Raw genomic sequence first — 26,321 nt, 5'->3', positions numbered from 1 at the left:
CTCTTCATCTCCCACGTGCTTAGATTTTAGTGTATGGAGTCATGCCTGACTTAGAATGTTTCCTCTTCAAATGCTTTGACAACCTTGGGTGCAGCAATAGGAGATAATGCATTGTTATTATTGGTGTATAGTAGGTTGATCTTGACATGATCTCGTTGACATTGACCTATGAACCATATATAAACGTAGGAACTTTAGCCCATCATGATTCACAGAGATAAAAAAAGATCTCTTAGTAAAATGATTATGAAGCCATCAAGCCTTCTCGCTCTTTTGTGTGTGTCCCGTGTATCAAAAACCAAACCCTTGGTCTCTCACATGAAGGCAAGCCGTTACCACTGAGCCACACCCCCAGCCCAAAGCCACTCTTTCCTATTCCTGAAACATTGTAATTGCCACAATCTCTAGTGTCCTCAGATAACTGACATTTCTAGTTTACTTTGGGGGATCTGCCGGAGTCATGGTTTTATTAAGTGGGGATCCCTACGTCTCTAAACGTCTGTTTACATTTATCACATAGTAGAGCTACTTAGGTCCTTACATTATCTCACACATTTTGAGTTGGAGGAGTGTTTGTTTCTGGTTGTTACTTTTTGTAATTAATTATATTTGTTGCTCCTCTTACTGTTCTTTAAAGGTATTTTCAATGTCAACCCAAGTATGGATTGTTTGCTCCTGTCCACAAAGTGACAAAGATCGGCTTCCCTTCCACTACACCAGCCAAAGCCAAAGCCGCCGCTGTGAGGCGAGTGATGGCCACCACGCCTGCCAACCTGAAGCGCAGCCCATCCGCCTCCTCTCTCAGCTCCATGAGCTCTGTGGCCTCCTCTGTGAGCAGCAAGCCCAGCCGAACAGGACTAGTAAGCCTCCTCGCCTCCTTCCTGAGGCACCAAATGCCCACAGCCAGTGCCCTGCTTTGCCTCTGTGTTCTGAGTGTTGGCTGTAGCTTGTTGTGACAGTCTCTGCAAGGCAGTTGTGGAACTGTGACTCCAGCAAGTACATGAGTTTTGGAGTGGCACTTTAATTCATCGTAGCTTTAATGTATGCTAGTTCCTGGGAAATCTGTAGCAACTACTGTTTATCCTGTGAAATGATTTGGGCCCAAATGACAGGGAAATTGAAGGAATCCCATTCATCGTGGACATAGGTCTCTTTCTCTTTGAGTTCTAACAATTTTAGGGACGAATGTATTTTGAGAGAATTTAATGCTTTCTAATTTTCGTGTAGTCTAAGCCACAGCTAATGTGTGGAGTGCTCCTATGCGGACCGGATGATCCAGAGCGACCTTTTGGAGCTTGACGATGCTAGGAGGAGCCGTGTTAGGTTTTGTTGTCTCTCTCTTCGTCTCTTCCTCTTGGTCCCTTTTTCTCTCCTCCTTTGCCCACTTAGAGCATTTCGAGTGGAATCTAGAGTTCAAGGAACCCTTCGTTCTTTTTGTTAACATGGTATGTTATTCACATTATTTTGATGTCGTTCCCTGCCCTTAACTTTATTTCTTGGAAGTGAGGCAGATGGCAGATGCTGTTTATATCAGAAATGGCAGCAAGATTTCCCTCCCACCCGAATTCCGGACCTCGGCTTTTCGATGTGAACTTGAGGCAGCAGTTAGGAAGTTAGACAGTGACTCCAGCACCGGGGTTTCCAGTCCTTGAAGCAGGGGCGGTGACGTCTCTTACGTGCCTGTGATGCTCCTCAGCCAGCCAGCTGCAGTTTCTTCCTTTTATGTACAGATACAGTAAATATGTCTCAGACCGTTTGAGTTTGCATCCTCACCAGTCCGATTACAAATGAGTCTCAGGGGAAAGTGTCACAGAACCAGTGGAGTGGGTGAAGAACAAAGCCGTGTTCCAAAAGGCTCAGCGCATCCCAGCATGGACATCTACTCTGCTGTTCTAGGAACAGTTTCTTGGATGTGTCTCCTGGAATAACTTTTACCATCTTGTAAATTATGTCCATTTCTTGGGGAATACCAATCTCCCCTCCTAACATTTAGCAGACAAGTTCGGTTTCTCACACCTCACTTCATTTATTGATGAAAACTGTCAGAAGAGATATCTCCTTGTCTTGTGAGACAGCTTTATTTCTCGGGATGTTTCTGTGGAGCAGTTATAGTTTCTGATTAAAATTACTGTGAGGGAGTATAATGGGAACACAAAATCATGTGACTTTAACTTTTCCTTGAGAGGTGTATTTCTGCCTTGGAAGATAGAAATGGAAAAATTAATATTTTTGAATTATTGATGTGTGTGTGTGTGTGTGTGAGAGAGAGAGAGAGAGTGAGAGAGAGAGAGAGAGAGAGAGACAGACAGACAGACAGACAGACAGACTTTGGAGCTGGCATTTGTGGGACACTGGTTTCTTAGGTGAGTGCTGGAATCAGAACTCTGGTCCTCGTGATTTCACAGCAAGTACTCTTAGCCACTGAGCCATCTCTAGAGACCCCAGAAAAGTTAGTATTTTAAGGTAATTCTTCAATAGCCTTTATTTCCTGTGCTGCTCTGATTTGTGCATAGTACTTGTTTTTTATCTTCACAATTGCCAGCACCCAGCTTTGCAGACATGGTGCTGTTGAATGGAGTAGATTACAATCTAGTGCTAAAACTGAAGTGTTTGACCTAGTCATTTGCATGCTGTTCCAAGGCTAACACTGCATTTCTTTGGGGTTTTACACATCCTTCAGTGTCCCTGTGAGTTTTCACAGGCCCTTGAAGCAAATCTCTGCACATGGTTTGGTGACCTCACACTTAATGTACTCAAGGAGATGTTAGTGAGTTAACCATGCAGCGAGGAGGGGAAAGCTGGTCTAATGTTAAAAAGAGAGAAATGGAATTTGCTCCCAATATGTTTAAATAATTCAGGAAAGTCCACAAAATGAGCGGCAAAAGGCAGTGTGAGTTCGATTGGATTCCTTTGCTCTCATAGTCATCCAATTGCTGGATCATTAATTGACGAAGACCCCACTGTCTGCTCCCTGAGATGATGCTCAGTAGACTGACGGAGAGTACTTGGGTGACAAATAAGCTTTGTTTGCAGAAGAAGCAAAGGCTGAGTTTATCTGGAGCCAGCACCTGCTAAGTCAAGGCCACGGACAAATGCTCCACTAAGGATGGGGCCATTTCCAAACACCCTCCCAGCCTGTGGGAGCCTGCAGCGCCTGTGGGAGCCTGCAGAGAGGAATGTGCTTTGCTTTGCCCAGTTACCTGTTACTACTTATGCAGAATCATCTCCTCTGGGCTTTATGTGACTGTTAGCTTCAATACAGATGTAGTGAAACAACAGAGATTAATAGATGGTAAGAAGACACATTCTTTCTCAGGGTCCCCAGCCCTTGTCTCTGCCATCTCCTGTCCTGTTTCCCTTCTTCCTTCCTGTCTTCTTCCCATTCACCATTTCTTTTCCTTCTGTGTGTGTCTGTCTGACTGTCTGTCTTTACCCAGACTTCTCTTAAATCTTATAAATATCTAGTGACTGGGATCCAAGTCCTAGAGGCCAGGCTCCAGCATGATACCTCCCATGTTTCTCCTTTGCAAAGAAAGATGAAGGAAATCCTGACAAAAATCCAACTGTTTCATCAGTTGAAAAGATGTAACTCTGAGGGTGATGTCTTCATTTCCGAATGATGTTTGGAAGCTTTAAAAACTCTTAGCCTTAAGGCCAATCAGAAGGTTGGCCGGACGTCATCATTCGAAGATACCCGTAGCTCAGGCTGAGGTAGCTTAAAGAACCTTGGGATGTTTTGTTTTGTTTTGAGACGGTTCTACTCTGTAGCCCAGGCTGTCCTAGAGCTCACTGGCAGTCCCCCTGCCTCGGCTTCCTGAGTCCTACATTACAGGTGTGAACCACTATGTCTGGCTTTAGAGAAACTTTTAAAATGGGTTTTGTGAAAACTGTTTAGATTCCTACAGTCCCTGTCAGCTGAGCTCAGAGTACCCATGTTTGAGCTCCACATTCATCTTCTAAACATCTTCTGAACTTTGCTATGAGTTTGTTTATCGTTGTGTTTTTTAAGTGGTCTTGTCTTCTTGGTGAGAACTTGGTCTAATATGTTGCCAGCCCCCAAGCTGGGGCAGCACTTCTGCTTTGCTGAGGAGAGGCCTGCTCTGCATGCGCTGCTCACTCCTCCCCACAGCACCATCGCCCTTCACTTCTCTGACTTTCCTTTGCAGTTGACTGAAACCTCCTCCCGCTACGCCCGCAAGATCTCGGGCACCACTGCCCTCCAGGAGGCCTTGAAGGAGAAGCAGCAGCACATTGAACAGCTGCTGGCTGAGCGAGACCTGGAGCGGGCCGAAGTGGCCAAGGCTACCAGCCACGTGGGGGAGATAGAGCAGGAGCTAGCCCTGGCCCGAGATGGGCATGACCAGGTGAAGTCTGGTGTTGATCTTGTGGATATGGTGGTGGTTTCTAAATTGAGTGATGAGGCTAAAAAAGAGTGCCTGGTGTTTGGAGCCAGGGAGTTGATCTGAACATAGGAAATGAGTTTCAATTTCTTTTCTGAGCTTGTTGGAAAGCTGTGGTCTGGGTGCCAGTTTCCATCACCATAAAGCTTTGTTCTTCGTGATTTTACCTTAGCCATTTGGTCTTTATGTCTAGGCTTTGAGTCTGTCTGTATTAACTGATGAGTACTAGGGCCTTAGTGATCACAGGTGGTGTGTGTAGATTATTATTGACATATGTTTCATATTGGAAAAGCTAAGACTTGTTTTACTGCCCTCCCTCTGTTGCTATATGATGTGGAGTTTTTTGTCATCTAGTTTCCAGGAGAGTTGCCAGGAATAACCTACTAAGATAGAAAGTATTAGAATGTATCAAGACTGATGCCTACCCATCACGGTCACACTTAGCCATACCCATTTCGGGGTATCCCTGGGCTACTCACTGACATCCTTGCTTCCCCAGCATGTCCTGGAACTGGAGGCCAAGATGGACCAGCTGCGAACAATGGTAGAAGCCGCTGACAGGGAGAAAGTGGAGCTCCTCAACCAACTCGAAGAGGAGAAAAGGTGATCCTTGACTGTAATCTCTTCCTTTCCAATGATGCTGTAGCAAGAAATTTACTGTCAACAACCAAGGGAATGACTGTGTTCAGCAGCAACTGAACTCTGCTATGTGAAGAGAGTGGGCACTGATGGAGCTTTTCCAGGAAACGTGGCATCATTTAGACACGACTTGATTATCATGTACTTATTGCCACGGAATGCTAAACCTCCCAAGGATAGCTTTAGTCAGCATTACTAAAGGAAATTCCAGCCGGGTTTCACTTACCTAGCCGTATAAAGAAACTTAATCTTTTTGTTTGTTTTTTGTTTTGTTTTTCAAGACAAGGTTTCTCTGTGTAGCCCAGGCTGTCCTTGAACTCACTCTATAGACCATACTGGTCTCGAACTCAGAGATCCTCCTGCCTCTGTCTCCTGAGTGCTGGGATTAAAGGCATGTGTTACCAAGCCCGGCTAAGACTTTTTTTTTTTTTTTTTTTTTAATTTTTATGTGCTTTGGTGTTTTGCCTACATGTATGTCTGAGTGAGGGTGCCAGATTCTCTGGAACTGGAGTTACAGACAGTTGGGAGCTTCCATATGGGTACTGAAAACTGAACCCGGGTCCTCTGGAAGAGCAGCTAGTGCTATTAACCGCTGAGCCATCTCTCCAGCCCCCTGGCTGATCTTATCTTGATTGATTGATTCATTCTGGTTTATGTGCCCAAGGAAAACAATTCATTTTCTTTTTTCTTTTCAAAATATTTTACCTTATGCCTTCTAGAGTTGATTTGTAGATAAAATTTTGGAATTTCTAAATCATTACAGCCCAGCTTTTATGCAGCAGTGCTCTGAAGATGCATGCCTTTATTTTTGGTGTCTCTAAGGTGTTTGTTTTCATCACCGGACACTGAATTCACCAGGGTGCTGCTCTTACTTTCTGCTGGGGGGTGAGGTATTTTTTAGTACTTTCTCAGGGCTTTGTTTTGGTTTACCCCACAGGAAGGTTGAGGACCTTCAGTTCCGAGTAGAAGAAGAATCAATCACCAAAGGCGATCTTGAGGTAAACCCTTCCAGCTCTCTAAAGCCTTTATGGATGCCAGTATTGAGAAATATGGGTGACACACTGGGCCAGCTGTCCTTGTCAGAACAGCCGGTCAAGAGGATGACAGGCATCCTGCCTCTGGCCCACTTGGGTTATGCTGAGGTGATGATTGGTCTTTGTGCCTGTGATTGCGGTATCCTAATTCATGTGGCAAATTGAAATGCTCAGAACTCTTCTCATGCTTCAAAATTAAAAGCTATGAATTGGATTTAATCAAGTCATAAATCTGGCAGTGTGTCCTAAGGCAGTCTTAAGTAAGTCTCTGCTTGTTCCTCTGATGTTGGAAATAGCATTTTCAAAGAACTTAATTTCAACATAATAGTGCATAACAAAGCATTCTTGTTGTGGCTTGGCTTTGTGCTCTAGTGGGGCCGAATAAATCTTTTATAACCCTATAAAAGTAAATGATGTGTTCTCATAGTTTATTTTATTCTTTTGGTGTCAGAGAGTCACCCATTTTCCTTTAATAGTAGGTTTCTTATCTTCTTAACATTTACTCCTACTAGTTTTGAATTAGATACTGCTATTAAATGGTTTTGATGCTTTTTAAGCCACTGCCACATATATGACAAATATAAATTATTAGCTTTTTCAAAATTTGAAGATTCTGAATAGCATTTTAGTAAAAATTGCACTTATTTATATAGTTTTTGGATATTGGGCAGAGCTAGAGACATGGCCTCACTATGTAGCTGGCTGGTCTGGAACTCACAATTCAAATCAGGCTTGCCTCAGATTTATAGTAATCCTCCTGCCTTTGTCTCCCAAATGCTGGGATTGCAGCCATGCACCACCATGCCCAGCAGAAGAGAGATGTTGGTTGGGTTTTGTTTTTGTTTTTTTGCCGCCATCAGGATTTTGGAGTCTGTTGGCTTAAATTTCAGGAGTCCTTCCAAACAGAAACTCTGATTTCCTTGGAAATAAATATATTTTTATAGACAATAAAGAATAAAGGGAGCATTTTCTGAGTTCTGATTTTATAAGGTCTAGAATTGAATGGCGTCTTAATAATTTAATAGAAACCTTCTTCACTCATCTCATATATAGTCACATCCTCTAGTTGACCTTTGTGTTGTCGTCATCCATTTAAAAATACCCCAAAGTCTCATTAGAAGTTTCATACCATCATCTCATTCATGAGAATTACCACCTCTGGAGGTTGGCAAAGGTTGAGTTAAAATATTTACATTAGCAATAGGGTAGTATAGTCTGTCTGGTAAACTTACTTGGAATTAATCAAATAAAGTTATATTGAAACCCTAACACAGACTGAAACTTTAGTTGAATCTCTTTTGTTGTTGTTTACTTTTTTTTTATTTTTTTATTTTTTTACTGATAGCAAAAGAGCCAGTTTTCTGAAGATCCTGAGAATGTAAGAGGGCACTTAACTGTGTGGATATTTCCCTTAACACAGTTTGGTTCCAGATTAAAATGCTTATTGATACACTCAAATACTAACTGCATAATCTGACCTTGGGACTTTCCCCTAGTAGTTCTGTGCATGTGGCTTTCAAAGCAAGTGCATTTGTATCTTTAAGAAACTGTATGTGATGACTGAGCTCTGTGGATTCATTTGTTTAATGTTAGGTAAATATTTGCTTTTTAAAGACCTTTTGCTAAAAAGGAAAGAAACTGTCTGAGGGCACGGCCTCCTTCGCTTCATTCATTGTTTTCTAACTTTGCTAGAATTACTTCCGAAGGGATGACAGCTGAGGGAAGTATAAACACCTGAGATGGAGAGCTGCAGAGACGCTGGGAGATACTTCCCAAGTAGTCTGGCCTCCCGCGTCCCCAGCCTAGGTGCTCCCGGTTGCTTCTGTGCGTGCTCCCACTGCCAGCCAGTGTAGCTGATAAGAAATGCAAGCTGCTGTTTATCCCTCCTGTCTGTACGTAGGGGCCAGAGTTCTTCCTGGATATGCAGGGTAGTTGAAGTTTGCGTCACCGAGGGGGCTTTTCCTAGCAGCAGTGCTACCCGTGTGGTGCTGTTCCCCCTCTCCTTACTGAGATTCAGTACCCCACAGAGAACCCCAAAGTGGCCTGGAGGACATTGCTTTGTGCACCCTGCCCACGGTGCCACCGATGACGGAGAAGACCCAAAACCTCTCGCTTTGATTTGCCAGCTCAAAGGAACAAAATCAAAACAAAGCATCCTTTTTCTTCTTACCACCTATGGAGCTGAAATAGAGAACTCACATTGACATTTTGATGAGGGGTACCTTTTTGCGAAGCTACTTCAGTGATCTGGGTCTCTCTCTTCTCTTCATCCAGAACAGGTTCTGCTGCCTCCAGTGTCAGTGTGCATGGGACCCCCCCCTCCTGCCTCTCTGTGCGCTTCTTGCAAGGCCTTTGCTCTCCTTCCAAGCCCCTGTCCCAAGAGTTTCCTCTTGGGACACCGCATCTTAGTCTCAGAAAGCAATCATTTTAAAGGGCTGTCCTGCTCAGTGGCACACTTTTACCACAGACTGTGGCATGGAAGTGGATCACGGGTTCCCTTGCTGCTGACTGGTAAAAGTCCACTGTGGAGCATCTCCTTCTATAACAGGGAGAGGGCAAGGGAGAGGGCAGGGTGCTCTGTTTCACTCAGCTGGACGGTCTGAATTTCGGGAATAGTACATGGATGTTTTTTCCTTTTCTTTCTTTTTCCTTTTTCTTCCTTTTTTTGGTCTTTCGAGACACTTTTTCTGTATAGTCCTGGCTGTCCTGGAACTCACTCTGTATGTAGACCAAGCTGGCCTTGAACTCACAGATCCACCTGCCTCTGCCTCACCCCGGCCCCTGTGCTGGGATTAAAGGCATGCACCAGTACCACCTAGCTCTCTTTTCTTTTTTTAAAGATTGAGTCTTACTCTGTAACCCAGGATGGCCTTGAACCTGTGGTGATCCTTCTGCCTCAAGCTGCTCAGTGCTGGAATTGCAAGTAAGAGCCACCTCTCTTGGCCTAGAACTTGCGCTATAACCTGGCCTCTGCCTCTTGATCTCCCTGTCTCTGCTTCCTTGGGTGCTGGGACTATATAGGCTTGCATCACCATGCCTGGCTGGATATTTGTTTTTTATCTGCACATAGTGAGTGACTTTTTCCTTTTGTTTGAATTCCTGAAGCTATAACCCTAACCATGTAGATCTGGATTAAGTCATTTTCTTGTAAAGGAGAGTGTTGAACAGCTTCTCTGTGCAGCACACGTGGATACAGGGGACTATCTAGACAACAGAATATAGAGAGTGTAAGTGAAGAATGTTTTTTTTTAAAAAAGCCTTGTGTCTGAGTGTGGTAGTGCACACATACAATCCCAGGATGTAGTGGCAGGTGGATCTCTCTGAGATCTGTTCCACATGGAGTTCCAGGCCAGCCAGGACTATATAATAAGATCCTGTCTCAAAAAATGTTTTCTGTTCACTTTTTAAATATCCCACGATGGTTGTTCATGCCTGGTTTTTAAGCACAGTGACCCCTTGAGTACCTCGCAAGTCATCAGCAGAGCAGTGAACATGTTCACAGCTTTCACTCTCTACTCAGGCTCTGTACTACTCAGTTCACTTTGTTAGGACCTCTGTTGTAATTTTCTCACTGCCCATAATTGTTCAGATCATAGTTAGTCCTGATATTGCCAGTCAGCTGTTCCAGGGGCCAGTTGGGTAGGCGAGATGGTGGTGGGAAGTACTTGGAGACTCAGATCAGGATTATTTCAAGTGGAGCAAGACTCGGCCACACTTGAGTCTGTTAGGCACAGGGAACCTCCTGGATCCCAAGCAGGAAACTGAATTTGTGGAAAGGGAGTCGGAATGACTGAGGTTTCGAGGGCCCCACTCCTGCTAGGGTCTTAACAGATCTCTCAGCACGGTTGCACTGCCAGCCTTTCCTATCTTCTGAGCTGGGAAAGAATGGCTTCGTTTCAGGATAAAAATAAGCCCCTTGCATCTAGAGCATAGCTTTTCTTTCGCTCTAATCTCCTTAATTGGCTTTTTCAGAGGAAGAGGCAGTGGTGGGTGATCATTGCTAACTGCCTTTGTGATCTTGAATCCTCCGTTCTTCTCCACAGAGAGCTAAGCCTTTGAGAAGCCCTGGTCGGGAGGGAGTTAGCGCTTCTACAGCCCTTGTTCCGCTGTAGAGAACCTCAAACAGAGTGCACCACCCACTTCCTCAGACACAGCCAGCCAGGGCGCCTCTGCTCTGGCTTCTCGAGCCTGTTTTATTTGTTTATTTATGTGTAATTCGTCTTTTGAGACAAGGTCTTACCCTATAGCCCAGCCCTTAAACTCACTGTGTTAGCTCAGGCTAGCCTCATCCTTGCAGCAGTCCCCCTGCCTCAGCCTCCCAAGTGCTGGGATTGTAGACCTAAGTCACCACAGCCAGCCTAGATTCTTCTTACTAAGATGACTCTTCTACTTTTTTTTTTATTTTATTTTATTTTTTTATTATTACAAGTTGTTTTCCAGATCCAACAGTCTGCTCTGGGGACCTAATGAGTGCTTGAAGACTTGGGGCATTGTCTTTTTCCACATGTAGATGAAAGTGATGATCTTTTTGAGGGTCAAACAACCTTGTGAAGTCCCTGAGTCAGTTACGTACACATTAATGTGAAGTAGCCGTGGGGGAGGGGCGGGGAAGACGATAGTCAGAGGAGTATTAACTGTTCTAATTTGTGCTGATAAACTTCACTTATCGAGATAACATTTTTGGCTGCATGCATCTGGAACTTCATCTGGCCTCATGTGTTCTCCGTGGTTTTCTTTCTCAACAGACTAGCTCATGTCCTCCTCCCACTTTCGTTCCTTTGTCCGTGTGTCCCTCCTCACCCCTCCGTCCCCTGGCAGCTCCATCCTGTTCTCTCTCTGTCCCCTTTATGTTCTTCCTTTGGCAGAAAGTACTGGTGGCCTGCATGCCGCTCTCACTGCTCCTGTGCTGGCATGTCATGGTGGCACTGTTGTGTTCTTTTCCTCTTCCTTTACTAACAGACGCAGACCAAACTGGAGCATGCCCGCATTAAGGAGCTTGAACAGAGCCTGCTCTTTGAAAAGACCAAAGCTGACAAACTCCAGAGGGAGTTAGAAGACACTAGGGTAATGGTTTTCACTATTTCATGAAGCAGCTTCACGCGTGCGAGGGGTGGACACATCGGGTGACGTGCCTGCTGGTGGCCGGAGCCTTGACCCAGTGGTTCAGCCTGAGGTCGGTTTCAGGACCGCTCAGGTATTCATGAGCACAGAGTGATGAGTGATGAGATGAGCAGGTAGAGGTGTTTCATGTCAAGTATTTTGTCAGAAGTAAAGACTCAACCCAAATCAAGACGAGAGACCTTAGAACCATAAAAACTCCATGGTTACCCAAAACTGTATTTCAGGTTCTTGTATTAATACTTTGAAATACTCCTCTCCAGTTTCCACAAGCAGTCAGTTATCCTCGTGTTCTCATATTCCTAGTTACAGGGTTTTCTAAATAATTTATGCTTCTTCCTGCCCTCGCTCTGGCCTGTTGGGAAAAAGAAATGGAAACATCAGCTCTTTTTGATGAGAATTAAGGACTTTGACCCCAGTTATCTTTTTCTTTTCTTTTTTCCTCTTGATGGCTGAGCTCACGTCTCCCTCTCTCTGTCACCAAGGTTCAAAATCTCAGAGGTTAGGAAGGACAGGTGTGTTAGGAAAAGAATGACTTCTTTTGGGGCCAGGGCATCAGTCCCGTTTTAATTGGTGTATTAGAGCACCCGGAGAGGGGTCATCCACACATTCTAAGTGCTTTCTATTTTCCAGCCTTTTCATGATCCTGGGAAGTAGGTGGTATTTTTCTCCCTTTCTGTAGACTCTTACAGAGTAAGGACACTAAGCACAGAGATGTTCCATCTTTGTTGAAGACGACACAGCAGCAGATAGTAAGACTGGAGCAGAGTTTCCTTCTGGGTCACGTGGCTCCAGAGTCTGTACGCTTAACCATTGCAGGAGAGAACCTTTTAATTTGTGCTAAAAGAAATACTCAGAATCACTCACTATGTAAAAATATATATTCATGTATGTACCTGTTAATCATGTTTGCCTGTGATTGGCCTTAACTTTAAATTTTCAAAAATTACTTTGTATCTAGCTGATCAATTTGTTACTTTGACTTTTCTTTTGAATCAATAGTATTTGTAGGAATTCTTTTGGTGCGAAATCATTGATATAAAAACCTAGACACATGAATAGTCTTCCTTTTCTCAATCATAAATTTTTGTTTTCTAATAAAGAAAAAGGGTAGAGAGGTAGCTCATCTGGTAAGGTGTTTGCCTTGCATGCATGAGGATCTGAGGTTAGTCCTCAGAACCCAAGGGGGAAAAAAGCCAGGCGTGGTAGTGCACGCTTATAATCTCAGCCCTGGGGAGCCAGAGACAGGATTTCTGAAGCTTGCTTGCTAGCTAGCCAGTCTGGTCTATTTGGCAAACTTCAAGTCAATGAGAGACCCTGTTTCAAAAACCAAGGTGGACAGAGCCCAAGGAAAGACACTTGCGATTGTCACCTGGCTTCCACATACACATATACACATACAGACACACGGGTGTATGCACAGCCACGCACACATACAGATGAAGTCATAAATGAGTAAATAAATAATGCTGGGCATAGTGGCTTATACCTGTAATCCTAGCACTTGGGAGACTGAGGCAGGAGGATTGCCACAAGTTCAGGGCTAGCCTGGGCCACATAGACCAAAGCCAGCCTCAGTACAGAGTAAGACTCTGTCTGAAAAAAACAAACGCAAAAAAGAGAAGAAAGAAATGGTTTCAGTTGGCCTCAGAGATGAAGGAAAGATCCCAGCATGTAATTTGGTAGGGAAAAAAAAATGAGAAAAGAATAAGTGATAATTTGGTAACTTTCTTTACAACCTGAGGACGCAAGACTTGATCTGGGAAATACATGGGGCTTAGGAGATAGAGACCCTTTGGTGTGACTGAAGTAAGGAAATACAGTTTTTACTTCTAACTCTCCTCCCATGTCTTAGTTTTGTCAGCAAACAAATTTACTATTTTCTGGTTTTGTCCTGGATAATAAGGGATCCATTTGCAAATGGACTTCTGCAGCCATTTTAAATTAGAGTTTACAACCTTCCATAACCCATGGTGTCTTCTGTGGGTCCTCACTCTTGGCTTGTCAAGTGTGAAAATGACCAGTGGTCCGTCAAATCCCTATACCACCTGCAGTTCTTTTCAGGAAGCATTTTAGAACTTCCCTAAGCCTCAAGTCTAGTTTATTCCAACTCACCTGGTGGTGTAGAAATGTGAGAAGAATAAGAAACAGTTCCTGACTTAAGGCCATAAACTAACTAGCAGGAGAATTGAGACCGAGGGCAGGCTCTGTGGAATACAATTTGAAGGGGAAGTGACAGAATGCCACGTCGAGGACCATTGTCCTGTCTCTTCATTGCTGTGCACTTGGCATTCTCTCAATTGGCAGCTTTCTTGTGACTAAGAACTGTCACACGGGATTTGATTTATCTATGCTGTAACCTTGTAGCAAGGGGTTCATTGATGCTGTGTATCTTAGTTGTAGGTGAGCAGTTCATGGATCCTCCCCTTTCTAGAGAACAGAGTATAAATGAATTAACCTGATTAATCTGAAGCATCTATATAACCACAAATGCCACAACTTCAGCCAGTTCCAGAGCAGTCAGTGCCTGTGCGATGCATCCCTCTCTCTTTTCTTCTGGACATCTTACTGAGCATCACAGCATGCTGCCATGGGCAGAGGAAGCAGAAGGCACTTGTCCTGTGTTCTCTGTCCCAGTAAAGGCAATGTGGGCTGAGTCTAAAATTAGGAAAAGTTTGGATTATTGAAATCTGGGACCACTGGGATTTTAAAACCATTTGTATCCCCTTCTATTTCCCAGATTAGTTAAGTGATTTTTATGTTGTAAGATACCATTTTTCACATATTCTTTGTACCAAGCTGAAAGCCTGTGAGGAAGCAGTAGAGAAACTTTCTAAGACTGAAAGGCATAAGTTGAGAAGGTATTTTTTTCCTTAAAACTCCAGAGCTCAGATAGAATCAAAGTGTATGGAGGTAGCAAGAGTCTTGCAGTTTAATCCTACATTCCGTTTGTATACATACTGATGTTGAGAACCACTGGGTTAGGGAAACGATGTGTACGGCAGAGTGTTGACAGAGTTACAAAGGCCAGAAAAGGGTCTTTCTGTGAGAGTCCAGTGTATAATTGCAGGTAAGTGATCTTTTAATGTTATTTTAAAAAGCCAGTAAATTCTTCATTACCCAACCTAGGTTTTTATCCTACAGATGATGCATTTCTCACAGAAACACGGGTAATTTTAGGTCTCATATACCTGCTATCTAATAGAAGTATAATGCAAAACCACATATACAGAATCTTAATTTTATGATACCCACATGAACTGTTTAGTAAGTTACAGGTGAAATTAATTGGAATAATATGTAAAAAGCCCATATATTTAAAATGTTATTTCACCATACAATGACGATTAAAATCATTAGGATATTTTGTCTGTTTTTCTCTGAGTCTTCCAATCCTGATGTGTGTGTCTCTGCACATCCTGCTTCCGATGAGCCACACTTCAGTGCTCAGCCGTATGTGGTTAGCGATGGTGCGTGCTTTAACGACAGTTCAGGCTTTAACCGCCAGCATCAGGTGGAGTAGCCCCTGAAATGCTGTGCCGTTGGGTGAAGGAAGAACAACCGACCCAGGGAGCTTGCTTTCCTCCAGGAGGCAGATTACTGAGCACTTTGGGAGCAACTGTTTCTGTTAACTTATTATCAGTTAATGAGTGCTTCCTGGTTTAAGTGTCTTTAGAGGAGAAACAGATTTTCTTGGAGTGGGGGGGAAGCTCAATATTCTTTTGAGATTTCATGATAGTGGAAGTTTGCTAAAGATTATAATTCTATATTAGAGGCTCCATAATTGAATTTAAGCCATTATCTCAGTGAGGTAGACATTAATTCCTACATGAAATGTAATAGTTTTACTTTGCTTGATTCTGGGTGGTTTGTAAAGAGCTTCAGAAATAAGGAAAGTCATCAGTGATTTGTTATTTCAGTGCTCTCTGTTTCTTATGACTGCTGTTAATAGGTGGCTACAGTATCAGAAAAGTCCCGAATAATGGAACTAGAAAAAGACCTAGCATTGAGAGTACAGGAAGTAGCTGAGCTCCGAAGAAGGCTAGAGTCCAGTAAACCTCCCGGGGATGTGGATATGTCTCTTTCTCTTTTGCAAGAAATAAGTGCTTTGCAAGAAAAGCTAGAAGCCACACGTACTGACCACCGGAGTGAGGTGACTTCTCTGAAGGACCACTTTGGAGCTCGGGAAGAGACATTTCAGAAGGAGATCAAGGCTCTGCACACTGCCACTGAAAAGCTTTCCAAAGAGAACGAGTCCTTAAGAAGCAAGCTTGACCATGCAAACAAGGAAAATTCAGACGTGATAGCTCTGTGGAAGTCGAAGCTGGAGACCGCCATTGGATCCCACCAACAGGCAATGGAGGAGCTGAAGGTATCTTTCAGTAAAGGAATTGGAACAGACTCAGCCGAATTTGCCGAGTTAAAGACACAAATAGAGAGACTGAGACTAGACTATCAGCATGAAATAGAAGCTTTACAGAATAAACAGGACTCTGAGCGGTCTGCTCACGCTAAAGAGATGGAGACCCTGAAGACCAAGCTGATGCAAATCATTAAAGAGAAGGAGGACAGCTTGGAGGCTGTTAAATCGAGACTGGACAGTGCAGAAGACCAGCATCTAGTGGAAATGGAGGACACGTTAAACAAACTGCAGGAGGCTGAAATAAAGGTAAAGGAGCTAGAGGTTCTGCAAGCCAAGTACAATGAACAAACCAAGGTCATTGATAATTTTACATCACAGCTCAAGGTTGTCGAAGAAGAGCTCTTGGATCTTGATGCGCTTCGGAAAGCCAATTCCGAAGGTAAATTGGAAATCGAGACACTTAGACAGCAGCTTGAGGGAGCTGAAAAGCAGATTAAAAATTTAGAGATTGAAAGGAACGCTGAAAGTGGCAAGGTTTGTATTGACATCTTCCATCATTTTTTTTTTTTTTTACTGTTTTCCATTTGTTAGTTTGCATTGTATGTTACCTTTGAGTTGAAGTCATTTGTCTTTAAAATCCTTGGTTTAACAGGAATTGTGTGGTGCACCCACTTGAGTATAATAGAATACCTTCTGAGGATCTCAAGTACGGTTTTATCTGAGATCAGAGCAAATAATGACCAGCCGTGTGAATTTTGGTTTCCTATCATCTGGAAACCTTATCTGCTACTTTATCTCCTGACCATGATATAAACTCCTATTTAAGTTTAATTCTAGGGTGTTAAAAAAAATAGAGCAGCTTAAAAAAAAAGAAATCTGGAGCCGGGCGGTGGTGGCGCACGCCTTTAATCCCAGCACTCGGGAGGCAGAGCCAGGCGGATCTCTGTGAGTTCGAGGCCAGCCTGGACTACCAAGTGAGTTCCAGGAAAGGCGCAAAGCTACACAGAGAAACCCTGTCTCGAAAAACCAAAAAAAAAAAAAAAAAAAAAAAAAAAAAAAAAGAAATCTGTTTAAAATAGAGCAAACTCTCTAAAACAGTGGTATAAGATGAATATGAAGGAGAGAGACAAGAGAGAGTGGGTGTAAATGGATGTTTCCTGTCCTGACTGCCTGGTCCCAAATAACTGACTCAGAGGCTGAATGTGAGTTATGAATGCTCGGCTGACAGCTCAGGCTTGTTACTAGCTAACTCTTACACTTAAATTAACCCATATTTCTATCTATGTTTTGCCACGTGACTCATGGCTTGTTACCTAATTTTTCATGTCCTGCTTGTTTGGTGGCTGGCTGGCGTCTCTCTCTGGATTCCCCTGACTTTGCCCTCATTCTTCCCATCATTCTCAGTTTGACTTTCCCACACATTCCTGCCCAGCTACTGGCCTGTCAGCTTTTTATTAACCAATGAGAGTAATACATATTCATAGTGTAGAAAAAGATGGTTTCACAACATTTCCCCCTTTTTGTCTCATTAAAAAGGAAGGTTTTAATTTTAATATAGTAAAACTATATACAGCAAAAATAGTTAAGTAAGAATTATAGTAACAATATTAAATCCATTTGCATTTGGCAGTATTAGAGAAAACAATTATCTAAACTTGGTGGGTCTAAAGTTTTATATCTAATTTATTTTCTATTATAGCTAAGAAAAAACTATAATTGTAACTATTTAGTCTTCAGCTCCATCAAAGACCCCAGAAGGATGAAATGTTACCTAATGACAGGGACATCAGGCTGTCTGGACAGTCACCCAAATTTCCTCTGGAATGTGGGCATAGTTTTCTAGACTACTTCCTGATGATTGGGGGTGCTGGTAATCTTTGGGCGCCTTGAGAAAATTCAGGATTATGGTCAAGTCCTGACTCTGTGAGGCTGGATCATCTCATCCAGCAGCCTTGAAGCCTTTCTGGATGCAGAACTCAGAGGAGGCTGCAACAGAGGCACTCTGAAATGTTGGGTCATCTGGGCCATCTGCTCCCATTGGAGATTTTTAGGGGGTCTTCCTCGATCAAACCTGATTTTTCTTAACCCAGAATGAATCCAGAGCCTCTCATTTCCTGTGGAAATAAAAGTAGAGCCTCTTTCCCAAAGTAACATGTTTTGCCTAAAATTTAAAGTCAAGATATTTTAAAAATATATAGGTTGGTTAATCTAGCAGCTTTCATAATCAAATGTCTCTTAGCACATATCATTTTTTCATTATTAGTCAAAAATTTTACAGACAACAACACAATAACATACAGTATCCAGACTGTGTGTATTTTCCATCTTTGTGTGGCTTATTATACTTGTTTTTTTATTACTCTATTCCTTTTTTAAGGACTTTATTTTAAAACTATATTTTTTAATCTAAGACTGTATATTCTTTTCTCTCTCTCCCAAGTCTGTGCATATTTTTTAAACACACTGTGACCCATTTAGAGGTCTTTTTGTTTGAATCTGTCCTTACTTTGTATCTCTAACCTTTTCTGTCTGCATAAGCAAAACAACTGCTATGTAACTTAAATCATGACTTGCTGGTGCTGGCTCCTCCCCCTTGGTTCCCCAAGAGTCTAGTCTCAATGGTAGAGGCATGTTTACCACCAGCTCTGGGAGCCATGTTTACTGCCTCAACTCTGGGATGTTTCGAGGTCCATGCCGGCACTGAGTAGCATGCTGCCAGCTGCACATAAACACCATATAAGTGTTCCCCACGTTGGAACAACATATGTAAATGGACATTTCCTATCCCTACCTCCCAGTCCCAAATAACTGACTCAGAGGCTGAATATGAATTATAAATGCTCGGCCAATAGCTCAAGCTTGTTACTAGCTAACTCTTACACTTAATGCTTCGCCTTGTGGCTCATTGCCTCATTTTTTTTTTTTTTTCTTTTACACATCCTGCTTGTTTGGCAGCTGGCTGGCCTCTTTCTTGACTCCTCTGACTCTGCCCTCCTTCTTCCCATCATTCTCAGTTTGGCTTTCCTGCCTAACTTCCTGCCTAGCTACTGGCCTGTCAGCTTTTTATTACCAATTAAATTATTACCAATGAGAGCAATACATACTCATAGTGTAGAAAAGGATAGAGAGAGAAGAGAGAAGAGAAGAGATAGGTTTATAAGCTCAGGCTGGGCGGGGTAGTACATGCCTATAATACTTGGGATGATAAGGCAGGAGGTTTTTCAGTTCAGTTCCAGGCCATCCTGGACCACATAAAGAGACCTTGTCAAAAACAAATAAACAAACAAAAAGAAAACAATCAACCAAAACAAAAAACACTTTATAAGTTCATTTCTTCCCTTTCTGCCCACATTACTCCCTTGCTTATAGGGTTATGTATAAAAGTAGAGCATGTACTCTGGAGTGCTTCTTATCTGTAAGTTAGCATGCTATGATAAGTAATGCTCACAGCAAAGTAAGGGCAGGAGGCCAGAGCCATTTGGATTATTACTATACTTTTATGCCACAGTGAAGACACTATCCTTTTGTGATAAGACACCATGACCAAAGCAACTTCTAGAGGGAGTTACAGTTTAGAGGGTGAGTCCATGATCATGGTGGCTCGGGGCATGGTATCAGGCAGGCAGGCATGGTGCTGGAGCAGTAACTAAGAGTTTATAGTTTGATCCTCGAGCATGGGGTGGAGTGAAGAGACTCTGGGAATAGTGTAGGCTTCTGAAACTTCAAAGCCTGTCTGCAGTAATATACCTCCTCCAACAAGGCCACCTGTCCTAATCCTTCCCAAACAGTATATCAGCTGGAGCCCAAGTATTCAAATATATGATCCTGTGGGGGCCATTCTCATTCAAACCACTACACCATCTAACCTTTGCTTTTTGGAGATGGGAAAAATGAGACTAGGTTTTACTGTGTACTCCAGGCTGTCCTTGAATTCATGATCCTTCTGCCTTTTCCTCTCAAGTGCTGGGTTTACAACATGTACCACTATATCCCTGTTCCTCGTGGTTTTTTGTTTGTTTGTTTTTGTTTTTTTTTTGTTTTTTTTTTTTTTTTTTTGAGACAAGGGTTCACTTTGTAGCCCAGCTTGACCCAGGACTGACTTTGTAGCCCACACTGGCCTTGAGTTCTCAGTGGTCTCCTGCTTTGGTTTTCCAAGTGCTGGGACTACAATACACATAAGGCTCTATTCTTCTGGCTGTCCCTTTTTGTGTGTTTCATTTGGGGAGACAGGGAGACCAGACAAATGTGCTACTTGTCAAGGATTAGGAAACTGAAGTGTCTACCAGCCATGTCTCTGCCAGCAAGCCCTGCTACAAGGCAGCTTCCGTTCTTCAGGGGCGTCTTTCCCAGTCCTGCCACTAGAGGGGGCTCTGGTATTGGTGATGGGTGATTTTTGTGGCAAGAAGCTGCTGCTCTGTTGGCAAAGAAGAACGTGTTGTGATGGCTAAGTGGGGAGAGATGAAGGCAGATAAACAACCAAAGTCTGCTAAGTAACCATACTTGAAAACAAAATAGCTACAGGGAAATGTTCTCTAATCTCATGGTGTTCGGAAATAGAAACGAAAAACGAGTTAACTAGAGGAGAATATATGGCTGGTAGTTAGGAAGATTTAATGAAAGCTGAGTTCTAATTGCTAATGTCTAGTGGGTCTTTAAATATGACTCAAGTGTTGGAATATTATAAGCATACAAATATACAGAATAATACAGACTACTGTTATAATGTGCCTAGGGCCTGTCTATGCTCAGCACAGGCTCTACTACTGAGCTACATAGACAGCACTAGGGTCTTTCAAGCTCAGAAATGAACTTGATCAGGTAGCTTATTTAGGAAGTAAATACCAGCACTTCTTGCTTTAGACCATGTTGCTGTTCAAATTTAGGTATAAAAAGTGGTATATTTTGACTTTTTAAAAATGGCCATTAGAAGCCAGATAGTGGTGGCCCACGCCTTTAATCCCAGCACTCGGGAGGCAGAGGCAGTCAGATCTCTGAGTTTGAGGCCAGCCTGGTCTACAGGGTGAGTTCCAGGACAGCCAGGGCTATACAGAGAGACCCTGTTTTGAAAAACCAAATAATTAAATTTAAAAATATATAAAAAATAAGAAAAAAGCCATTAGGAAAGAGCCCAGCAGTCAACAGTGCTTACTGTTCTTGTAGAGGCCCAGGCTCAGTTCTAGTTCTAGGGGTTCTGATGCTGTCTTCTGGGCAGGCTTATTCCAGTACGTGGTGAACATAAACTCAAACAGATAAACATACGTACACATAAACAAAATTTAACATAATTTGGCTAGATATGTCAGCACACAACTGAGTTCGAGGCCAGCCTGGCCTACATATAGAGTTCCAGGACAGCCAGGGCTACACAGAAACCCTGTCTCAAAAAAAAAAAAAAAAAAAAAAAAAGGTACTCATACCTAGAAGTGATTGTTTTTAAAGTCACTGGCTTCTTAGAATTAAAAACAACCAACAAACAGGAAACAACTCTTTCCAGTGTTGTTTTGTTGTGTTTCTCATTTTTTCCCACTTTATTTTTCCCTTATCATTCCTTTTGTTTCTTTTTTGTTCATTTGCTTCTGTAACATATAACGCGGTGTGTTAGGCTAATAGCATTACCAAAGAGCTCCAGGGAAAAGAGCTAATGCTCGGTAGCCTGCGGGACACTCTGAGTGAAGTCAGTCAAGTGAAGGAGACTTTGGAAAAAGAACTCCAGACTTTGGTAAGTACCTGTTGGATGGGAATCTGAACCTCAGCGTTGTTCCGGCTTTTCCTGTTTAAAAGAACATTCTCCATTAAAAAAAAAATACAGCTATGTCTCTAATTCTTCAAAAATACGGATTTAAATTGAATATATTAGCAGCTGATAAATGCCTTCAAGGGAACTGGATCAAATCAAACTAGCAGTCAAGGTAGGTGTTAACTTTTCTTTAAAAAAAAAAATGTTCATTTCCTCTGGTAAAGCAGTTGGACGGTTGTTGGCAGCGTAGTTTTACAAGACACAGAGCTAGCTCTTCCCGCTCACACATCCAGCACGGGCAGGTTTCCTGACCGAGGGTCTTTCCTGTACTGTGCCTGCAGCATCCCCTTTTTGACTGTGGGCAGCAGCCGTCCAGGTCTTGAGTGTCCTCTGTTGGTGTGGCAGCAAGCTATCAAATTCAATTGCGCGGGATTGTAGTCTGCCTTAGGAAATCGTGTTTCCTTTTACATGTTTCCTCTTAATCCCAAATTGTGTATTAGCACAAGGCTTTAAACCCAGCATTTCAGAGGCAGAGGCTGACAGACTCTTATGAGTTCCAGGTCGGTCTTGTGCACATAGCAAGCTCTAGACCAGCCAAGGCTACATAGTGAGACCCTGTCTCAAAAAAACAAGAACAAAACAGATAACACCCCACCAAACTGTAAGATTTTCTAAATGAACAAAAACGTTCAGCTCTTTGCTTTCCTCTTACCTTGCCTCCTACACCGTAATTTGACTTTCCTGGAGGCTAATAATTCTGGGCCATGGTGTTCATGTGAGCTTGCAGAGAACCTAGGCGGCGTCTTGGGAGCCTTGGCTCCAGCGGCTCCATATGCCTCCCTGTTACTCTGCTACTTCTCTGATCACCGTGGTGAAGTATTGTTTCTTACGTACATGGTTGTGCTACAATTTCCTACTTTTCTCAGTCTCACTCAACTGTGTAGCCCAGGCTGTCCTCAGACTCTCAGAAATCCTACTGTCTCAACTTTTTTTTTTTTTTTTTTTTTTGGTTTTTCGAGACAGGGTCTCTCTGTGCAGCTTTGCGCCTTTCCTGGAACTCACTTGGTAGTCCAGGCTGGCCTCGAACTCACAGAGATCCGCCTGGCTCTGCCTCCCGAGTGCTGGGATTAAAGGCGTGCGCCACCACCGCCCGGCTTGTCTCAACTTTTTGACTGTTGGGATTATAGGCATGAGATTTCTACTTAAAACAAGTGCATTCATGGGTGGTATGTGCACATTGAGTGCAGTACCTGTGGAGGTCAGAAGAGGGCGTCAGATTTCCTAGAGTTGGAGTTGCAGGTGGCTGTGGGCTGCCTATTGTGGGTGCTTGGGTCCTCTGTAAAAGCAGGAAGCACTAGTGCTCTTGACCGCTAGGCCATTTCTCTATCCTTAGTTTTCTACTTTTAAAAATAGCTATATTGTTCATCATCCTACTATTCACATATAGCTACTTTTTTTTGTTGTTGTTGTTTTTTGTTTTTTTCGAGACAAGGTTTCTCTGTGTAGCTTTGCGCCTTTCCTGGAACTTGCTTTGGAGACCAGTCTGGCCTCAAACTCACAGAGATCCGCCTGCCTCTTCCTCCCGAGTGCTGGGATTAAAGGCGTGTGCTACCACCGCTTGGCTTTATTTTTTTAATTTTTAATTTATTTTGAGACAGTGTCTCTCTTTGTAGCTCTAGCAGTCCTGAAATTTACTGTGTAGATCAGGCTGGCCTTGAACTCATATAGATCCACTTGCCTCTACCCTCGGAGAGCTGACTCTAAAGGCTTGTGCCATCACATCTGGCTATTTTGTGATGTGGAGTCTTTTAAGAAAACGTTTTAGGGCTGGTGAGACGGCTCAGTGGGTAAAGAGACAGGCCTGGAGGCCTGAGTTTGTGCCCTAGCACCCACCTGGTGGGAGGAGAGAACTGATTCCAGCAAGGTGTCTTTGACCCCCACATGCACACACACTTACACGAATACATTAATGTAATTTAAAAAACCAAGAAAATGGGACTAGAGAGGTGGCTCAGTGGTTAAGAGGACTCGGGTTCTGTTCCCAGCACCCACATGGCGGCTCCTGACCATCTATAACTCCAGTTCCAGGGGAACTGACACCCTCTTTCTGGCTTCTGTGGGCACTAGGCATGCATGCAGTACATATTCATACATCCAGGCAAAACACTGATACACATAAAATCAAATAAATAAATCTTTTTTTTTTTTTTTTTTAAGATTTATTTATTTATTATATATACAGTATTCTATCTGCACACCAGAAGAAGGCACCAGATCTCATTAGGTGGTTGTGAGCCACCATGTGGCTGCTGGGAATTGAACTCAGGACCTCTGGAAGAATAGTCAGTGCTCTTAACCCAGTCAGTGTTCTTAACCTCTGAGCCATCTCTCCAGCCAATAAATAAATCTTTTAAAAGATCTCTTGTTACAGCTACTTCAAAGTTTATTTCAGGAAAAGTAGAGACTTTTTATCTTAGCTTGTCATCGTGTTTAGAACAGGAGACCATCAACAGTAGGTGACGGATGGAGTGCTTCTGCTTATAAAGTTACAGACACAGAGATTAGCCTTGAATTTAGTTCAGGTTTCTCTGGATACTCTCAGAGGGCAGAAACCCAGAACTCCACTCGTTCAGGCAGATTCCTTTCTTTTTGTGGTTCTTTTCTTCTTCCTTTTTTGTATGAGGGATTCAACCTAGGGCTTTGTCCTTGCTAGGAAAGAGTAATACCATTGAGCTACGTCCCCACCCTTCAGGCAGATTTCAGAGGAGCTCTTAGAGGGTTAGTCATGACAAAACATATTCTTGCAGCACATATATAAATGTGTATGCATATACTTATATATATATATATATATATATGTGCTCAGTCATAACACTTGTATACAGATATACATGCATACATACACATGGAAACCCACTCGTGTGAGCAAGGTGCATGATACACAGTTGCTAGTTCATTGGTGCCTACATGTTTTAAGTCCATAGTCTTAATGTAACAGCTACAAAAATAAATAGTATTGTAACTGATAGACACATTTGGTCTTTATCACCTGAGACTCTTGTAAGATGAATATCTGGTTCTTTTTCTTCAGAAAGAAAAGTTTGCTGGTGCTTCAGAGGAGGCAGTCTCTGTTCAGAGAAGTATGCAAGGTATGTCTCACTGAAGTCCAAGCAGAAAGTTTTAGGGTGTGTCATTACGGGGCTGGGGGCTGGCTTCGGGAGTGCATAATATAGTCTAATGCCATAATTTTGGAAGTTACACAATGCGCAGAAAAACTGCATTCTATTGGTTTCCTGAACCTTCAAACTCCAGAAATAGTCATTTCTTCTTTTGACCTGAGGTTTGTTCCATATTAAAGTCTGAGTGTTCCTGAGAAGGACAATCGTATCTGAGCTTTTGCTGTTTTGGGTTTTGCCTAGAAGAAGGAAAGAGATGTCTAGGGAAGACATAGGGCCTCCTGGTGTGCTTATGTGGGGAAGAAGCAGAGCTTCACGCTTCCCTGTCATCACAGTATGGGATTAGCAGTGAAGCTTTTAGTATCCCGTGTCCTCGGAGCTCATGAGCATATGCTTGATTGGGTTATAAGCCAGCCAAGCTCTGGGTGACCTATTAAATGTGATACATATTGAACTTGTAACTTTATCCTAATAGATACTATAAATAAACTGCACCAAAAGGAGGTAGAGTTTAACACGTTGTCTTCCGAACTGGAGAAGTTGAGAGAAAATTTAACAGGTAAGGTGATGTCGCCCGGTGACAACCCGATGAATACTGCCGAGTGTCTAGGGTGAGAGTGTCGTTACAGTAGCAGAGCTGCCCTCGGACGCTGCGCCACTCTGTGTGCCAACGTTTGAGATCCGTAACCCTGAGGATGTCCTCTCTTCTCTGTTTCATAAAAAACCAGCATCTGCCACTGCTGCTGCTGCTGCTGTCCTTGTTCAGTGTGTTTCACACAGACAGCCACACAGATGACCACTTGCTCCCTGCCTCTACCCTTGCCCTCTTTCTTCTCAACACACTGGCCAAAGAGTCAGGTCACATGACTTCTTTTCCATCTCACTCACTAGAGGTACAGTCCTTGTCCATCAAACCCCGTATCTCTAGGAGTTTCATATCTCCAGGAGTTTGTCTTAGACTCTTCTTCCCAGTGGCCACTGCAGCCTCCTTGCTGTGTGGACGTGGCAGGCCACGTGCTGTGGGGGCCTTTGACTTGCTTCCTGCTTCCTGTCCTTCCTTCAGGTCTTCACTTAAATGTCAGCAGTTCAAAGGGTTCCCTGTAATACTTTACTCTTTCCTTTGCAGTTTCCCCCTCAGCACTCACCTCTTCCTATTGTATTGTTCCTTTCTTTCGTCTAATGATCTGTCTTTGCTCCATGTGGTTTCCATGTAAGCAGAGATGGCTAGCTGCAGATACCCCGGATACGGGCGCATTCAATAAAGTCTTCTTGCTCCTAACACAGCAGTGCTGTTTCTTTTCTGTGTATGTTCAGATATGGAGGCGAAGTGTAGAGAGAAGGATGAGAGAGAGCAGCAGCTGGTAAAGGCAAAGGAAAAACTAGAAAATGACATTGCAGAAATGATGAAGATGTCAGGAGATAACTCTTCTCAGCTGACAAGGATGAATGACGAGTTACGTCTGAAGGAAAGGTACGTCTGACTGCTGGCGCCATAAAGGCTCGGTAGAGGGCTAAAGGCTCAGGGCTGCTGGGTGGGTATGAGTTCGAGACCAGTCTGGTCTACAGAGTGAGTTCCAGGACAGCTCGAGCTACAGAGCGAGACCCTGTCCCGTGTCTCCCCCACCCACCCACCCTGGCCACCAGACAGGTTTTCTCTGTGTAACACCTCTGTGGCTGTCCTGGAACTCACTCTGTAGACCAGGCTGGCCTTGAACTCACAGAGATCCACCTGCCTCTGCTGGGATCAAAGGCGTGCGCCACCACTGCCACCTAGTGAGACCTTGTCTTAAAACAGAAACAAACCCTAGAAAAACAAAGAGTTCAAGGCTGTCTTGTTTGAAGGCTTCCTGGCTC

The 26,321-nt window shown here is 43.2% G+C and overlaps 1 protein-coding gene across 4 annotated transcripts in view; it reads left to right on the top strand.

Annotated features, from left to right (window-relative positions):
• Clip1 (CAP-Gly domain containing linker protein 1) overlaps positions 1 to 26,321 on the top strand; it is a 117,265-nt gene that overhangs the window by 44,361 nt on the left and 46,583 nt on the right. For 2 of the 4 annotated variants that reach the window (XM_052755399.1, XM_052755398.1), the window contains exons 5-13: positions 638 to 860; positions 4,167 to 4,364; positions 4,900 to 5,003; positions 5,977 to 6,037; positions 15,144 to 16,088; positions 21,157 to 21,273; positions 24,383 to 24,440; positions 24,943 to 25,026; positions 25,782 to 25,938. In XM_052755399.1, the coding sequence (XP_052611359.1) occupies positions 638 to 860; positions 4,167 to 4,364; positions 4,900 to 5,003; positions 5,977 to 6,037; positions 15,144 to 16,088; positions 21,157 to 21,273; positions 24,383 to 24,440; positions 24,943 to 25,026; positions 25,782 to 25,938 (1,947 nt within the window). Of the gene's footprint in view, positions 1 to 637; positions 861 to 4,166; positions 4,365 to 4,899; positions 5,004 to 5,976; positions 6,038 to 7,418; positions 7,452 to 11,032; positions 11,138 to 15,143; positions 16,089 to 21,156; positions 21,274 to 24,382; positions 24,441 to 24,942; positions 25,027 to 25,781; positions 25,939 to 26,321 lie in introns of all 4 variants that reach the window. The other 2 variants (XM_052755396.1, XM_052755397.1) reach the window with 2 other exon arrangements.

This window comes from Peromyscus californicus, unplaced genomic scaffold, assembly GCF_007827085.1.
Source record: "Peromyscus californicus insignis strain IS unplaced genomic scaffold, ASM782708v3 Scaffold_2__1_contigs__length_46816999, whole genome shotgun sequence".
Lineage (NCBI taxonomy): Eukaryota > Metazoa > Chordata > Mammalia > Rodentia > Cricetidae > Peromyscus > Peromyscus californicus.
The sequence above is the reverse complement of the archived record's forward strand: the minus strand, read 5'-3'. Positions and strand labels throughout refer to the sequence as shown.